At 44.4% G+C, this 19124-nt stretch overlaps 1 protein-coding gene across 1 annotated transcript; it reads left to right on the plus strand.

Moving 5' to 3' along the window:
- Positions 1 to 5983: 5983 nt before the first annotated feature.
- LOC145794993 (uncharacterized) lies at positions 5984 to 13406 on the plus strand. The gene is made up of 4 exons (XM_082877759.1): positions 5984 to 6223; positions 9632 to 9700; positions 11463 to 12803; positions 12891 to 13406. Exons 1-4 carry the CDS (start codon positions 5984 to 5986, stop codon positions 13404 to 13406), a joined length of 2166 nt encoding a protein of 721 aa, XP_082733885.1.
- Positions 13407 to 19124: the final 5718 nt, after the last annotated feature.

Raw genomic sequence — 19124 nt, forward strand, 5'->3', positions numbered from 1 at the left:
CTCAATGAGCAAGAAGTGTTGACCACACTTGAACAAGTGATGGTTGAGCCAGAGCAGGGCAATACAGCTCAACATCGTCGTGATCTTGAAGCCTTTCAGACTTGGCGTAACAAAGATCGGTGTGCGCGCTTTACTATGTTGAGCAGCATGCACAACGACTTGATTAGTGAGTTTGAGCATTGCCCGACTGCATTTGAGATGTGGGAAGCTCTCAAGCAAAAGTTTGGTATTACCTCATTGGCAAAGCTACGTGGGCTGACTATGAAGTTTGACTCATATCAGAAAAGGGCGCATCACTCGATGAAGCAGCATTTGAGAGTCATGTCAGCCATGATACGTGAGCTTGCGGCTGCTGGGCATAATTTGACTCAAGAGCAGCAAGTACAGGCTGTGATACGCTCTCTGCCAAATTCTTGGGAGCAGATGAAGCAGAACATGATGCATAATGAGAGTGTGAAAACATTCGAAGACATATCGCGTCATTTGGAGCTAGAGGCTGAGCGCCTTGAGGCGGCTAAGTCTGATGGTTCTGCTATGGTGGTTGAGTCAAGCTCACGTAGGACTTCTCAGTTCAAACGTGGAAAAGCAAAAGGTGCCCCTAAGAAGCAAGCAGCGGCTGCGCTTAAGCCCAATGGCGCTAGAAATTTCAAGCGTAGGGGCAAGAGAGGTGGTAAGAAGGCAAAGGCTAAATTGACATGCTTTAACTGTAACAAAGAAGGACACTTCACTCGGGATTGCCCTGAGCAGAAGAAGGTACTCCCTTACTTAATTTCTCGCATTCAATGCTTTGTGTCTAGTCAAGCATTAATTGCTCATTCTCCTCATTTTTGGGTTGTAGACTCCGGAGCAACAGACCACATCGCGAGGGACAGAGTAGGGTTCGTTGAGTATCGTCGAGTACCTGCTGGGAGCAGAAAAGTTTACATGGGGAACGAGTCCAGTGCGGAGGTGCTTGGCATTGGCACATTCAAGCTGGAAATGCGACGAGGGCGCACCTTGTATCTTCATGATGTTCTTTATGCTCCGGATATTCGGCGAAACTTAGTTTCAGTTATTAGCATGATGAGCCTTGGTTTTAGCTTTTGTTTTGAGAATAATGGTGTTAGCATTTATTTGGGAACAATTTTTTATGGTTTTGGTTATCTTTCAGATGGTTTTTTAGTTTTGGATGTGGATGATTCTAGTATTAATAAAAATGCCAATGGCTCTATTTCTAATATTGCATCTTTTTGTGATAATGATTCTATGAGATGGCATGCTAGATTAGGCCACATAGGGCAAGACAGGATGACTAGATTGGCTAGAGAAGGTCTTTTAGGCCCACTCGCTAGAGTCACTTTGCCTACTTGTGAGCACTGTCTTGCTGGAAAGGCAACAAGAAAACCATTTGGAAAAGCCATAAGGGCATCTATCCCATTGCAACTTATTCATTCTGATATATGTAGACCAATGAATGTGAGGGCAAGGCATGGAGCCCCTTATTTCATCACATTTATAGATGATTGCACACGTTTTGGTCATGTCTATCTGATTTCTCACAAGTCAGAAGCATTGGATTGCTTTAGACGGTATGTTAATGAGGTTGAGAATCAATTAGACAAGAGCATTAAAGCTCTAAGGACTGACCGAGGACGTGAGTATCTATCTGAGCAATTTAAAGTGCTCTGTGAGGAAAAAGGAGTTATCAGGCAATTGACAATTCCTAGGACTCCGCAACAAAATGGTGTAGTGGAGAGAAGGAATCGCACATTGCTTGACATGGTTAGATCAATGATGGCGCAAGCTAATCTTCCAATTTCTTATTGGGGAGATGCTTTGTTGACTGCTGCCTACGTCCTTAACCGTGTGCCCTCCAAATCAGTTCCTTCCACCCCATATGAGATGTGGACTGGCAAAAAGCCTGATTTAGGCAATTTGCGGCCTTGGGGTTCGGCAGCTTACATACACAACGCTTCTCATAAGTTTGGGAAGTTGGGCCCTAGAGGAAAGAAGTGTATCTTCATTCGCTATAGTGAGCATTCTAAGGGCTATGTGTTTGTTGGGGAGCATCCGGATGGAAGTGTGACTGAAATTGAGTCGCGAGATGTGGATTTCCTAGAGGAGGATTTCCCTAGCAGAGGTGAGGTAACTAAAGAAGTAGAATTCTACGAGATGGAGGATCTACTTGAAGGCGCACCTAGTAGCTTAGTAGAGAATGAGGAAATAATTCCTCAAGCTCCTAGGGACAGTGGGAGCGATCTACCTACCCATGGATTAGATCCAATGGATGAGGATTCTCAGGATTCTCAACTACGTAGAAGCAAACGTGGAGCTATACCCCGTCGTCGTTTTGAGATTGAAGGGGAAGCATTCATGATTGCTCCGAGTGATGAGATGGAGCCTAAGAATCTCAAAGAGGCTCTCTCATCCCCTGCTAGTAAAGAATGGAGTACTGCAATGGAAGAAGAAATAGAGTCTATGAAGAAAAATCATGTCTGGGACTTGGTTGATTTGCCGCTAGGGCGCAAGACTATTGGGAACAAATGGGTTCTCAAAATCAAGCGCAAGGCGGATGGTTCCATAGAAAGGTATAAGGCTCGCCTAGTGGCGAAAGGTTACACCCAACGAGAGGGTGTGGACTATGAGGAAACTTTTTCACCAGTTGTAAGGTTTGCCTCTATTCGCCTAATCCGGGCCATAGTAGCTCAGTTGGACTTAGAGCTATATCAGATGGACATTAAAACTGCATTTCTCAATGGAGAATTGGATGAAGAGATCTATATGGATCAACCAGAAGGCTTTGTGGCAGTAGGTCAGGAGCGCAAAGTTTGCAAGCTTCAACGATCTATTTATGGTTTAAAGCAATCATCCAGACAGTGGAATCTGAGATTTCATCGAGCCATTGTTTCAAATGGGTTTACGATGATTGATGAAGATCACTGTGTGTACGTTAAGCGATCCAAGGACATTTTTCTGATATTGTCATTATATGTAGGTGACATATTATTGGCTGGAAATGACAAGGAGATGATTGTTGCCACTAAAATGTGGTTGTTCTCTACATTTGAAATGAAGGACATGGGTGAGGCGAGCTATGTGCTCGGTGTTAAGATCCTTAGGGATCGCTCTAGGAGACTTCTTGGTTTGTCTCAAGAGACTTACATTAAGACTATTCTAGAGCGGTTCCAGATGCAGAGCTGCAAACCCATTGACACTCCTGTTGCAAAAGGCGAGAGCCTAAGCCTTGATATGGGTCCTAAGACTCAAGAAGAAAATGAAAAGATGGCCTGTGTTCCCTATGCAAATGTTGTTGGAAGCTTGATGTATGCTATGATGTGTACACGTCCTGACATTTGTTATGCCGTCGGATTGGTGAGTCGTTACCAATCCAACCCAGGACCAGCTCATTGGAAAGCAGTTAAGAGGATATTACGATATCTTAGAGGGACTGCAGATTACACACTTTGCTACCAGAGTTCAGATCTACATCTAGTTGGCTATTGTGATGCTGACTGGGGAAGAGACCTAGATGAGCGTAAGTCTACTTCAGGATATGTTTTCATGCTTAGCGATGGTGCTATTTCTTGGAGCAGTAAGAAGCAATCCTGTATCGCCTTATCGACTATGGAGGCTGAGTTTGTGGCTTGTTCATCTGCCGTTCAGGAAGCCGTGTGGTTGAGGAGATTCCTTCAGCATTTGGATGTTGTCACACACACTTCAAACCCTGTGACTATCCATTGTGACAGCATGGCTGCACTCGCTTACGCTAAGGATCCTAAATACCATGGCAGAACCAAACACATTGATGTGAGGTTCAACTTTATCAGAGATATTTTGGCGCAGAAAGAAGTGATCCTGGAGCACATCCCTACGAGTCGCATGGTTGCGGACCCTTTGACTAAGCCCATTGCTATAGATGTTTATCTTACTCATGTTAGGGCTTTAGGACTACGTAGGTGGTGATATTTTTTTTTATGTGTATTCAGTTGAACTCATTTTTGGGGATATTTATGCCATTAGTATTCATACTTGTTTCTATCACACATTTATGTTTACTACTTTTAGCAATGGTTTGTGAATTAGCATACACAAAATAATTAAATTGATGTTAGCAGGCAAGATTGGCTCACTCACACGAGCAATCGCCCTTAGCGCTGGGTAGCGAGTAAGGATGAGACTAGAAGCTAAAATTATCCACTAGCTATGTCGCCTTGGTTGGAGCCAAGATGAGGTCTTGTTAGAGACCGACCATGGATATGAGAGTACCTACTTTTCCATGATATGTCTGTTATGGATAGCCAGATGCGAGATCTCATTTGATGCCTGAGAGGCGAGCAAATAGAGAATTCGAGTTAGACGCTAGGAAGCGACTCGTGCGCTTAAGAGCGACTAGACTAAGATCTGTATGGTGTGTGAGTTTAACATCACTCTTTGGAAGAGTAACTCCACTATAACATGCATTCATACTGCATGTGCTTATCGACCTGTTAGCGAGGTGAAAGAATGGATCCCTGCTTCTTCACCGTGTGAGTCCTAAAAGTCATTTTTCCCTAAATGACTTCACTTTGTGCCTTTTGTGACCTTTGACTATGTCATAAGATGAGGAGTTGATGTTCAGCTACTTTGGTATGTTGCCTGCGGTCATGTATGATTCGGCTTTAAGGGACATTACTGGGAAAGCGGTCAATTTCAAATTGAATGATATGAGGGTGAAGGGAAGATCATCTAGTTCTACATCTCTGCTCTATATTCACTGTCGACAACTCACATCGCTCTTTATAGGATGCTGATTGGGTGTGAATATAATGCGGGACCTAGGAGAGTCAAACATGCTCTTTGAGGGATTAGAGATGTTTTTTTGGACTGATGTAGCTAGATGGGTCTGGGTACATGAGACACTATTTCTGTTTTTTTTGGGTTGATGTCTCTGTGCTGACTCATATTGAGTTTCTAGTATAGAGCTCCCACTTGCAGGTGTTCTCAGCGGTCGCACGGTGCATTGGCTAGTATGAGATTGTTCGTTTTTTTTGGGGAGATTGAGATAGAGATGTGGCAGTGTCATGCCAACTCATGTGCGAGTGGGAGATGTTAGTAATGGGCGCCCATGTGGCATGACCATTAAATTTGAATTTGAATCCTTATCCAAATAGGTTTTGAATTTGAAATCAAACCCATTTAGGATAACCACTCAAGATACAGATATTATCAGTTTTAACTGATATGGATAGATATAATATTATATTATATATCTGATATATGGTTATGGGTAATCAAGTGAGAAACAACGCATGATCTGTTTCTACCCATATACTGACTCTCTCCCAAAAACACAACGATCAAGTCTTTGACACTGTGGTTTGTGTGGGTGATATTCAATCTGTGATATCACTCCACTGCTGGGTTGGTTCATCAAGAAGTTTTCTGGAAGCACGTGATTTATCCAAGAAGGTTCTATCATCAAGAAGAAGGTATGATTTGATTATTTTATCCGCTGCATATTCTGTGTTTTTAGTTAACATCTATATTCCAGGTGCTCTCAAATAATGATCCCTTTACAGAAAGTTTTAGTCACTGTATCAGCCAGACAGCCGAATATAATAAGAATGATAAAAAAAAGCCTTAAAACAGAAGAAACTTATAAAAATTTAGACTGTTTGCTTATATATTACATTTTCTTGTATATTATCTCTCATATTGTGCTCTATTTTTAGAAATAGAAGAACTCATGCTTACTTTAATTGCAGACATTAACAGTATTGCTCATCAACGAATTGCTGGATGCCAAGGCCATGAACTCTGGTGGTTCTGTGACTCTGGACATACCATGTGATCTACCTAATTCAGAGAATATGCATGTCAAATTTAGCAAGATCAGTCCAAAAGATGGAGCTAGAGCATGTGATTTAACTAATCAAAGAAGCGAGCACAATGATGATTATAGTTATAGAAGGTTATCCAACAGGTCATCAGATATGAGCACTGATAATCGAGCACTGTCAATTCCATGGTGTTCATTGCATCAGTGATCATGACTCTATTCCTACTGCATGAATTTCCTTTCAAGCCATGGCCTCAAATCTCAGTTTCGGCTCTGTTTGGTTCTTACATGTGCTCAATAAAGGCAATATCGCCCAATGGAGCCCGGGCTTTGCTCTTCATATCAATTCCCTTCCCTTTTCGTTATTGGCAGCTGCAGGAAAACTTTATGGCTTTGCAAGACACAATTTTACGTGAGCACCCCCAGGTATGTGTGAAAAAAACCTATATCCAGTTTCTAGTCAATAATGTTTTGTGAAAACAATCTATCTTATTTCGAGTTGATTGTGCTCATGTGTAATTATATGACTGTATGGCTGGCTACACACAGTGGAAAGGTCTCTAAATATTTAAGTGTGGCATTGCTCGTATATTTATATTTATATTTTTGTCGCTTGATTGTTTGTTGAAAAGCAATAATGCTTTTATATTGAAAAAAAATTCATATGTTAAATATTATTCATATTTAGTTTATGTAGCGTAGTGGATGAAGATTGAAGCTTGGGCTCCATTTGGTTTGGGCTTGGAGTCCCAACAGCAATTGATATTTTTGGCAGGGCGAAGTTCAGAAGTGACTGCGCCTATGGAAATATGTACACTTGGCAATTATTGATTGGTCCAAACTTAAATTGTGAATCAAGCATCTTAGGTGACTTGCTGGCTTGGCAAATGTTTTTTTCAAAAATATATATTTTTGGTTTGTAGTGATTATTTTTAAAAAGTTTTTAACTTTTAGATCTTACTAGATGTGAAGATCTTGAAAGGAGAAATCAGAAATTAAAAAAAAAAACAGTCCACAGATAAAAAAACAAAACAAAAAAAGTTGGGCCAAGTGAGGCGTTGGGGATAATCCTTTTCCTTATCTCCCTAACATTACATTAGGCTAGTGCAAAACAATTTTTAACAAAAACTGATAAGACTTTAGTTGGAAATTTTTAATTTATGTTTTAAACCTTTTTTTAAAAAAATTCAAAGCGACTTATTTTGTTAATTATAAAAAATATTTTTTTGTTAGTTTTTATCAAACACGTAATTCATGAGTCTATTTGGTGGTATCGGGGTACTACACAGTACTACACATTATTTTTATTTGACATAGATTTGTTCCAAAATTATCATATAAATTTTTGTAAATAAAATGCCGAATGTTATTAAAAATGGTGATTGAGTAAAACACGTGTCTTAAATTTAACTATAGTTTTATTTTTCTTTCTTTTTGTAGGAGAGGGTTCAAGAAAGGAGTTGGAAAATTCGAAGATCTTCGAAGATCCTTGAAGAACAACTTCGAATTCTCTAGAATATGATGAGAGGCTTAGATTCTTCAATAACCTCAACTTAGGAACACAACAACAAAGGAGATGATGGAGATAAGAGATTGGGTGAAGAAGAAGGCAAAATGGCTAGAGAGAGAATAATGGCAAGGCTCTCCCAGGGATCTCCCACTTTCACTCTCAAGGTTGATAATGGAGAAGGGAAATTAGTTCTTTCCCAAGAGTTAAAAATCTCCAAAATCCATCCCTTGTAAAGCTATGGGTGGGTGCTATTTATAGGCACCTCATGATGTAGGATGGAGCCCATGTGCAAGGCACATGGGGGATATTCTCTCTAACCACCTTGTCCGAGGAGGTGACCTCTCCGAGGAGGTGACTTCTCCGAGGATGAGAAAACCCCGAAGAGGAGATCAGTCCCTCGGCGAACCCTTCTTCTTAGCCACACCTAACCAATGATCCCCAATCATCCCAAAGGGTCAGGGGTAGTCCCAGAGGACGTCCTGCAGCAAAATATTGCCGAGTCTCATGGACCCCCCGAGGTCGTGCCACCTCGACCCGGGTATAGGCTAGTTTAACCGAAGAGTGAATTTATCTCCACTCACCGTCCTCGGGATCGGGTCCTTTGTTCGAACTCCATTACGCCCATCGTTCTGGTGCGTAGATCCCGGAAAGCTCCGAGCCCGCAAGTGTTCTGGGACTCATTAACGGAGCGACTTCTAGATTGCGTCTGAATCCGTTCGAAGCCAAGTACTTCGGATCTCCAGATTCGTGGATCCGAATCCTTTCGAGTCCGAGTGCCTCGGATCTCTAGGCTTGCTTAATACCCTTTCGAGTCCGGGCCCGAGTAAGTCTCTAGGTTCGTGGATCCGAACCCTTTCGAGGCTTAGAGCGATTCAATCCGTTTGATGGCGATAAATCTGAGCCCACTGATTCTTGGACTTGCGATAAATTCGGGCCCACTAATCTTGGGCTATTGGGCCTAAATAATTTAGTGGGCTCAAATTAACCCCTCTTACATTTGCCCCTTGCGTGTATGAGAAATTTTAAATTTCTCAGACATGCATACTGTCATTTCTTCGACCCTGCTTCGCATCACGTTCCCCAAAAAAAAAAAAACATTTTGTCACGACAGAGCCTACGGATAAAGTTGATGACGCACTTCAATTTACAAAAAAAATTGACAAGCAAAAATTTAATTTTTTTTTTTTTTTTTTTTTTTAGGCTCACACGTGCCTTTGTTGTTTGGCACACACGGCAGACCAATTACACATATACACATATTCAGAATATGCAAAGGATAATGCTCTTTTTTTTTTTTTTATTTAAGGAAAGTGCCAAAACCCTAAGCCTCACCAAATTTTTGCACAGCCGCCACCTCCATTCCAACTTCGTCTCTCAGCCTACTCTCTCTCTAGATTGAGAGACCATCTTTCTTCTTCAACAAAACAAACCTTCTTTTCCAACGAAGCTCCGAGGCTGCTACACCAAAAGCTACTGTTGGTTGCTCACAAGACCAACCCAGCTTGCTGCCATTCCGAGCACCACCGTCGTCGTCACCGAAGACCCACACCTCCTTGCACACCGTCGGTGGCCACAAACCTTCCTCAACTAACCAGCACCGACGCCAACTCCTCAGCGACGTTACAGCCGCTTCTGCCCTTCGACTGCCGAGCTCAACCACTGGTGCTTCACTTCAGTCTACCCACGCATCTGCCGGAGCCCAGTTTTGCTAACCACTGCCGACGTCGATTCCTCGGCGACGCCATTGCTACTGTAGGCCGAGACTGTCCAGCACCGATCACTATTGTCCTCTTCTTACTGCAATTTTGCCGCCGGCCTCGGCTGTCCAGTTATACCCACTCACGTCGCTGCTGGTAGCCTTGACTGCCAAGCACTGACCACACACGCCGCCCTCTCAACGCGGCATGCGTGGTCTCGCCGAACACCATTCAACTCAACGTCTTCTTGGTCCGGCAATATCTTCCAGAGCTCGGATCTCATAGCTCTCGGTTTTGTGTTTATACCTGCTGGTTCCATCCGTAATTAATCAATGCGGAACGCGTCGCCGATTCAACGTGACATCGGTTTGCCTACTTTCGATCTCAGCTATTGCTCGTGCCACCATTCTTATTGACCACAGTCTGTAAAACATCTCTAATTTCAGTTTATATTTCCACCCTTTTTGAACTTCTTCCCCTTGTACATATATATATATTTATTTTGTGGCAGCTCTTTTTTGGTAGTTTTGTATATAGATTGCTATTGCAGGGCCAAATTCTGATGACACACATTCTGATTGCTATTGCTATTGCTATTGCAGGGCCAAATTCTGATTGCTATTGCAGGGCCTCGGAATCAGAATTTATGATTCCAATGACACACATTCTTCTTTCAACAAGTTAGAGACTGAAGCCGTGTGTACATTGATTGCTTTCAATCTGCTGCTACTCCATCACCAATTCACTGTTGGCTTCAACGGTTCCAACGCACACCACGCACGTTCGCCCTCTCAACGCAACGTGTGTGGTTACTGACTCTTCTGTGGTACCAGCGTTGCTTCCGGTTTCAACTTCGGTTCCAACGCACACCACACACGTTCGCCCTCTCAACGCAACGTGTGTGGTCCTGCCAAGCCTAGCCCAGTCTTGTTGATTACAGTCTGTAAAGCCTCTCTGATTTCAGCTTAAATTTCCAGTATCGGTTTCGGACTTCACCTCTCTAACTGCCCAAATTTGTAAGTATGACATTCAACCCCCTCTTCCGAATATAAATATATTTAAATATATATAAATATATTTTTGTGGCAATGTAGAGGGCTCAAGCAATCTGATGAAAATAAAAATAAAATAAATAAATAAATAACTGAATCTGAATATGGACTCAATTTTTTTGTGGCAATCCCAATGATATTTTTTTTTTAGCTCAAACACCGTGATGTTGGCCATATGGAAACATGCACTAGCACTTGAAACCTTATTGAGGTGCTTGGCTTGAACATAATTTGTTGAACTTTATCACCGAGGAAAGGCCGAATATAACTTGTTGACTAGTATTTGAGCTCCATTTTTGACATGGAGAGAGAAAACCCTGGACTTATGAATATGGACTTTGGAAAGGACATTCTTGTAATTTGCATAATGATCCATTGAATCTTGCTACTGATAAGCAATGTAATATACTTCGGATCTCGGGCCTGAAATTTACTATTGAACTTCACTCTGTCCAAATTTTGAGCCCCGTATAAATTGGACCTTTAATATAGAACATAGTGACTTTAAGAAATTGACCCAATTGAACTTCATCATGAAGCGACCTATGACATTGCACCTCTTATTGATGATAGAAGACGAAAATCTATATGTTGATGATGCACCCATTGGTATTAAAATTTGTTGAGCTTGAAGAATATCCAAGAAAATGAATTGTTGATGACGTCCGAAGTTGAATTTGTTGATAAACCCATCATGTTGCATGTAACAATATTCTGAATTTTAATACGGTCAACTCTTTAATATTTATACAGGTTATTTCAGCCATATGTCTTCTCGAAAGAAACCCGTTGTCCCGGGGTCATCGGAACCGGCTCTCATGAAAGAGAGGGATGTACCTCCGGTATCTGAGTGGAGGAAATCTCCTTATTTTGGTCGGAAGGACCCCTTCTGGCGGGCGGCTACCTCTACCACTTCTCTTCTATCTCCGAAGGGGGCTCCATTATGTCTCACTGAGGACACTGACTCTGGACATGAGGCCCTCATTTCTCTTTCCTCGGTGCTACGCTTTCGGATTGAGCGGGGGGACTTTCCATACTGTTATCCTCAGTTCAAGGCCTTCTCAAACCCTCCTTTTGGTTGGCAGGAGTGGGTCGATGATGTCCTCTCGGACAAAAGCTTCTGTCAGCGGCTTCAAGAGGCCCGGCTATTGATCCCGGTGAAAATATCTAGATCTCTATCCATCCGTCGCAACAATGCTAGCCTGGAAGCCATGGCTCTTCGGTGGAGCACCGAGACACACACCTTTATACTTGGCCAGCACGAGATGGGGCCCACCCTTGAGGATGTGTTCATGTTGCTGCGTCTGGAGGTGACCGGCCCTGATGCCTTCGACCCTGAGCAGACACCCCCCGAAGATGATTCTTTGATCCAATCTCTGAAGCTAAATCTTCAAACTTGTGGTCAGTGGAGTTCTGTTTTTGATGGTTCAGCGAGGAGGACTAGTCGAGTAAGGACGGACCGTGCCTCCTATACTGCATGGATCCGTCACTTCTTCAAGGATCTTCAGCCCTTGGCCAGAGATGCTGATCCTGACTCTCGGGAGTATGAAGCCGGTCCGATGTATGGCTCCAGGCTCTATTTCTTGGGATTTCTGGCTTGCTTCCTTTCATTCTTCATTCTTCCGAGCACACCTCCGGATTCCCTCAATCCTTTCGTCTTCCCCTTGGCAGTCAGGCTCTTTAGAGGAGATCGGATCCCTTTGGCTCCCCTATTTCTTGGGAATCTCTATTATCGGCTGGATCTACTACATCGAGATATGGTTCGCTCCGTGGGTCGATATGAGCCTGTCTCCTTCATTCACAGCCAGTTCCTACTTTGTTTCTTCTTCGAGAGGTTCCCAAAATTTGCCCCTGCTCCGACTGTATTCGAGGCGGAGGTTCTTCGGGAGATAGTGGATAAAGATGGCATCCCCGTGCTCGATACTGATGGGTCTCGGACATTTGAGAAAGCGAAGTCTTGCCAGCCGTTGATTACACGTTGGTCACGTACCATTTCCACCTTATCCTTGAATACTCTGGTGGATGATCCCCGACGCTTTGTGGCACGGCCGTATGTATGCCCACCTGTAGGTGTGGCCACACCGCTTATCTATCATGGTTCCTCCCGCTCGGTGTCCTTTCCTTTGCCGAAGAACATCCCTGCACCCTTTGTTGATATGCTGATTATGATCCGTCCGAGTTCATTACCGGTGTGGCATGAGGAAGGCGTTGATAGTGCCGTTTATAGGCCTGACCGTGTAGCATGTCAATTCGGGTTTGATCAATGTGCCCCGGGGCCAGCACCTCATTTATTATCATTTTCAGAGAGCTACGGGCGCTTCAGTCGCCGGCTTGTACACACCGTGCTTCCCATATCCGGCTCTTTGACGATGCCAGGCTTGAGCCGAGTAGGGGGTTTCACCCCCTCTTTCAGGCGGTATTGGCAGAAGAATATCGATGCGTTTATTGCATTTGTCCAGAGCAGACCGACCGTATGTTTGCCTCCGCCGATTTATAAGAAGGATTCTTCTCTTCGGCTACCCGAGAGCCGAAAATCTGACCACATGTACGAGGGTTTCTTCACTTCATCTGCTCCAACTGACCCTTCTGCTCGGGCATCTGCTTCTAGCTTGGCAATTACTTCTCCAGAGCCAGTCCCTTTGAATAAGGCCTCTGGTCCTCGGACGACCCGCCTTAAGAAGATGGCTCACAAGAGGACTTCTGATGCCAGTCCTTCCGCTCCTCGCCTTTCCAAAAGGCTTCATGAGGTACCCGAAATTCTTGATTTGAAGCTACTTTCCTTCTTGCGACTATACTTTCTAAAATGAAAACTTTTATTTGCCCATGTTGTGTAGGATCCTGCGGTTGTTGACGTTCTCGGTACCGTGGCTCCTGGCCATGCTGCCTCCCCCAGGCCGGACTCAGACTTGGACGACACCCTCCCTTTGTCTGCAAGACTTGTGAAGATGTGCACCCCTCGTATAGCAGTTACAGATGACGATGATGATGAGGCTGAGTCCTCCGATCATTTTTGTGACCTTATTCCACGCACGCGTCGTCATCGCCCTACCGTAGCTGAGGAGGAGCACTACCTTGGTGACGAGTTTATTGGGGCTCACCGTTCTGATGTTGAGATTGCTGGAGGGACTGATGCCACAGAAATTGATGTCGCGGGCCATGCTTCTAGAAGCGATGTAGAGATGAGGTGCGCCTCTGGGAATGGTGTGGAGGTGGATGTGCTAGAGATCTCTGAGACTCGCTCTGGCACTTATGGTGATTCTCATCCTCCGTCCCTCCTTCCTTCTTCAGGGATGACTGCTACTGTTCAGGCTTCATCAGACATTGAGATCGATCAGGTGGTCTCTACATGACCAAGTGACTTTGTTGATGCTAGGAGTCCTTCAGTTGCCCCTGCTTTGCATATTGATTCTCCCTCTGGTAATCTTTCTTTCTAAAGTTTGTCATTTACTTATATCTGTGAGAAATCTTTACTTAAATGACTTTCCTGTTCCCTACCTCTAATAAGGCCTTCTTATCTTTTCTTCAGTGTTAGCTGCTAACGGGGTCTTGCCTTCACCTACCTCAGACTCTGCTCCAGTGTTAGCTGCTACCGGGGTCCCGTCTTCACCTGCCCCGGACTCTACTCCGACTCTCTTTGTAACTCCTCACGGTTCTCCTTCTCAAGGGGGAACACCTGCCTTTGAGACGACTGCCAGAGGTTCTTCATCGCCAGTGCCTTCGAATATTTTGGGTTTGAATCTCAGTGATTTCCACATTGATAGTGATGCTTTTGGTCTTTCCCCTTATCGTTCGGCATTCTCAGGCTCGGGACCTCTGCCGGGAGTTACCCCTCCGGGTGGTTCATCTAACCCGATAGACATTGGGGAGATTCCTGAGACTAGCAACTTTCCGGCCCCAATTCCTCCTTCAGCTTCTGGCAAAGTATCATTTCTCTATTATTGGGTAGCTCCTGAGTTTGCTTCAGTTCTACAGCTTGTGCATTCAAGTTACCCGGAGACCTTTGCTTCATTTGCTTGCCAGTGTCCACTCATTCAGACTGCTCTTCTCGAGTCTTTTGCCACTATCTTATATAGCTTGGACAGGCAACGGTTGTGTGACCTTAATGGGAAAGTAGTCGAGACGGCGTATCAGGGGATCTCTGACATGGAGCGTCACCAAGTGGACTTATCATGTCTTCGGAAGCGCCTGGATATAGCTTCGAACGCCAGTCATCAGCTGGAACTTATGTCTGTGCTTGCCTCTTATCGCACCTCTATAGATGAGATAAAGGCAACTCTTCGTGAACTTGAGTCGGGTTATGCTCGGGCCTTGGAGACTTTAGAGGCACACTCTACTGTTTGTCCTCCAGATGTAGATATGACGGGCAGCTTCTTCGAGGGTGTCTTTAGGAAAGATTGAGTTTTTTTTTATCATTACTTTCTTGCCCCTTTCGATAAAAATGTTTTATCTAGGACAATGCAATGAAATGACAAAATTTTTTGTTGTTTGGATATTTTCGCATTGTTTTCTCATTCTACTTGATAAAATATTTATTTCGAATGATACAATGGAAAGAACAATCATATGCACATATAAAAGCTGAATATTCTCATTAGTTCTTCAACTTTCTTGACGAAAGTATAATAGATTCACTGTAAGTGATGGGATAAAACATACACCATAGAGAAAACCAGCTTCTTCATAGCGTAAGGGGAATACGACTTTTAGACAAAGTAAGAAAATGAAAATGAATTTCAACATAGATGAGTCCAACTATGGGTAGTAATGCTTGATAAACTTTGCATTGAGCGGTCCAGTTCGGAAGCCATCTTCAACCCTTACAAGCTTGTAGTACCCACTTGAGCTGGCCTGAACCACCTTGTAGGGCCCTTCCCATTTTGGAGAAAACTTGGGCAAAGATTGTCCTCGCATGATTGGGTCTACAATCTTCCATACTAGATCACCTTCTTCAAACTTCCTTGGTACCACAGTCTGGTTATAGGCTCGGGCGATAGACTCATGATACCTTTCCATGACTTTTGCAGCTCTGTCATGCTTTTCCTCTAATGCTTCCAATCTGGTGGTTCGAGGCTCCAATACCATCCCCGAGGCGAGAGCCATTCGAGCAGATGGCGTTTCCAACTCTATAGGTAACACTGCCTCGGACCCATACACAAGGGAGTAAGGAGTTGCTTGAGTTGGCTTTCTCTTCGAAGTGCGATACGCCCATAGGGCTACTATCAACTGTTCGGACCAAGTCCCCCCAAACTCATCCATCATCTTGCTCAGAATCCTTATCAGTGTCTTGTTTGTGGCTTCCGCCTGCCCGTTCCCTTTTGGATAGTAGGGTGTGGATTTGTGATGCTTCACTTGGTAAGTCTCTAGGAGGCTCTTCACATATTTGTTTATGAAGGGAGTGCCGTTATCGAGAGGATGGTGTTTGGTACTCCAAATCGGCAAATGATATTCTCCTTGATGAAGTTCGCGACTGCAGGCCCCGTAGCGTTCTTCAGAGGAATTGCTTCGACCCACTTTGTACTCAATTCTGTGGCTGCGAGAATCCACTTGTACCCCTTAGAAGATGTGGAGATGGGCCCTATCAGATCAAAAGCCCAGGTATGGAACGGCCATGGCGTTCGGATACTATGCAGGTCTACAGCTGGAGCATGGATCAAATTTCCGTGTTTCTGACAAGTCTGGCACCTCTTCACGTGATGGGATGCATCTGACTCCATGGTCGGCCAGTAATACCCAAGGTGTATCAGTTGCTCGAACAGCCGAGCCCCTCCTTGATGTTCAATCTCGTGGGCTCTTCCGAGGACTAGATCTGACTCCTCCTTGGAGAGACATCTCAAGGGAGTGCCCTCAATACTTCTTCTATACAGCTTGTCCTGATCAAGAAAGTACCGCCTCGCTCTCCTCTTGAGGTGTGCAATGTCCCTCGGGCTCTCAGGTAGTGTTCCCTCTTTGAGATAGTCAATGTAGACTTGCCTCCAGTCAGGGGTATCAATTTCAAAGCAACTCTCATCCTCCCGGATGTATGACTGACACTTGGGGCATTCCTTCTGTAATTGATTTGAGTCCTTCTCCATCTCGGGCCAATAATAACCTTGTCTTTGGATTCTTCTATATAGACTGATATCCCCATCCTCGCAAGACTTTTCATGGATCTGTTGTAGTCGGAAGCTTGCTTCTTGTTGGCCAATACACCGGGCTAGGAATCCGGTACCTCCTCGGAAGTAAAGTTCACCTTGAATAATTGTGAATTGGGCAAGCTTGGCCATAGTCAGTTTTCCAACTTTGCTTCTGAGTTGTTCGAGGACTTCTCCTCTCCAGTCCTCCGGAAGGCCTTTGTCTTCGGGTATTATTGAAGGTTCTGTTCTCTTCTTGATAACAATTGTTGCCTCTTCCTCTGGAATGTCAACTCTTGCCCCTAATGTTGCGAGGGCATCTGAAAACTTGTTGTCGGAGCGAGGCACATGCTCTATTTCGACCTTCTGAAATTTGTCAAGAAGCCTTTGGACTGTTGTTCGATATGTGGCCAAGGCAGGCTCCTTTAAGACGAACTGTCCTGAAACTTGCTTCACTATCAGCTTTGAGTCCCCCCGGATCCGAATCTTCTTGATACTGTGCTTCTCAGCTGCTATCAAGCCTAAAATAAGAGCCTCATACTCGGCTTCGTTATTCGAACAATGGAAATCCAGTTTATAAGACAAATATAACTTTTCCCCACTTTTGCTTGTAAGGACTATCCCGGTTCCTCCCTTCCCTCCGGCTGCTGCTCCGTCAAAGCTCAATGTCCAGAAGCTTTCCTCGGAAGCCATAGCTGCGTGCACCTCTCCTCTTAATTCTTCATTCACTGGTTCATAGTCACCACTTGGAAATTGGGCAAGGAGATCAGCTAAGGCTTGGCTTTTGATCGCCTTGGGGGCTACACATGTGATCTCGAATTCACCCAATGCTAACAACCATCTTGCCACCTTCCCGGTTAGAGCAGGCTTGCTGAGGAGGTATCGGATTGGATCACTTCTAGTAACAATCTGAATCTGATGTGCTAGGAAGTAATGTCTGAGCTTTTGGGCAGTGAATACCAAAGCTAAACAATGTCTCTCTACTGGAGTATATCGGACTTCTGCTCCTCGAATCTTCCGACTGATGTAATACACCAGGCGTTCTACTCCATCTATATCTTGGACCAATAATGCCCCTATGGACTTGGGGGTTGAAGTTAGGTACAACATTAGAGGCACCCCGGGCTGCGGGGCTATCATGGTTTGAGGAGAGGTCAAGGCCGCCTTGATTCTCTCAAAGGCCTTTTGGTGCTCTTGGTTCCACTCGAACTTGGCATCTCCTTTTAACAAAGAGCCGAAAGGCGCAGAGATCTCTGCCAGTGCTGGGATAAACCTCCGAATATAAGACACCTTCCCGAGGAACTTCTTTAACTCCTTCTGAGAATGCGGGGGAGGCATTGCTCTGATAGATTTGACCTTGTCTTCATCTGCCTCGATACCATGCCTATGTACAAGAAACCCGAGGAACTTCCCGGCCGTCACCCCGAAAGCACATTTGAGAGGATTCATCTTCATTTTGAATTTCTGGCACCTCTTGAATACCTTCTCAAGGTCTCGGAGATGGTCTTCTTCTTTCTTGGATTTCACCACTAGATCATCAACATAATCTTCCATCTCATGATGGATCATGTCATGAAAGATTGCAGTCATAGCCCTTTGGTAAGTTGCACCGGCATTCTTGAGTCCGAAAGGCATGACTGTATAGAAGAAGTTTCCTAGAGGTGTTCTAAAAGCGGTCTTTTCTGCGTCCTCTTCAGCCATCTTAATCTGATTGTATCCACTGAATCCATCCATGAATGAGAACATCTGGTGTCCCGAGGTAGTATCCACGAGGGTGTCGATGTGAGGAAGAGGGAATTCATCCTTCGGGCAAGATTTGTTCAAATCTCGAAAGTCTACACATACTCTGATTTGGCCATTCTTCTTCTTTACTGGCACGATGTTTGCTAACCACGTGGGATACTGTATTGGCCGGATGAAACCAGCCTGTTGAAGTTTTTCAATCTCCTCCTTAATCTTCTCTTCGAGATCTGGATGATATTTTCGAGCAGCTTGCTTAATTGGCTTGGAGTTTGGGAATACATCAAGATAGTGGGAGACTAGGTCAGGATCTAGTCCGGGCATTTCCTTATATGACCAAGCAAACACATCTGAGTATCGGCTTATCAACTTTAACAACTGTTCCCGCTTTTCTGGGCAAAGGCTCGAACTTACGAATACCGGCCTCGGTGCATCTTGTCCATCACTCAGATCTATTTCGATAAGTTGTTCGGGCTGAGGCTTCGGCCCATCTTGCATACATTCTGGAGCCACTTCAGGCTTTATTACTATATCATTGTCAGGAGGCTCTTCTTTTGACTCGGAGTCGGTGACTGAAGAAACCGACTCCCCGCACCTTCATAAATAGTACACCATCTTGCCTCCTTCTCGAACTTTCATCACCTTCCGAGGAATAGGCGGACTTTCTGTTCTAGACATTGCCCGCTTACTTGACTCTGCCATCGGCTCCTTGTCATCTTTGATATCCTCCCAACGAGGAATTTTGACCCCTCGAGGCTTAGAGGTGGTGGGAACTTCTTCGACAGCCAGTTCGGTGAAGTAGATGGCATCAGAATAATGAGCTTCATAGATCTCGAAAGGCCTTTCTGTAGCCTGAATTGTCACCGTCTTCTTTCCCCATTTAGCCTTAACACACTGATGATAACTCGATGGTACAGCCCCATATCTATGCATCCAGGTCCTCCCTAGAATGATGTGATAATTTGCCTCAGAATCGATAATATGGAACTTGGTGGCTGAGCGAATCTCTCCAACGGCTAAATCAACTGTTACGCATCTGATAGTAACTCTCCTTTCTCCACCAAAGCCAGTGATGACTATCGGCTGCTTCACAATGCGTTCTTCAGAGATTCCGGCCTTTTCTAGAGTAGCGCGAGTCATAATGTTGATAGAGGCTCCACTATCTAGAAAGGCCCTTTTGAACTCAACCCCGTTAATAAAAGCAGTCACATAAAGCGG

The sequence above is a fragment of the Camellia sinensis genome, chromosome 1, assembly GCF_055761805.1.
Source record: "Camellia sinensis isolate YWXY chromosome 1, ASM5576180v1, whole genome shotgun sequence".
Classification (NCBI taxonomy): Eukaryota; Viridiplantae; Streptophyta; class Magnoliopsida; order Ericales; family Theaceae; genus Camellia; species Camellia sinensis.

Coding starts and splice junctions, on each gene's coding strand:
- LOC145794993 (XM_082877759.1), top strand. CDS start 5,984: ATGGTGTTCATTGCATCAGTGATCATGACTCTATTCCTACTGCATGAA. Junction 6,224..9,631: donor TTTTACGTGAGCACCCCCAG/GTATGTGTGAAA, acceptor TTGCTATTGCAG/GGCCTCGGAATCAGAATTTA. Junction 12,804..12,890: donor TTTCCAAAAGGCTTCATGAG/GTACCCGAAATT, acceptor CATGTTGTGTAG/GATCCTGCGGTTGTTGACGT.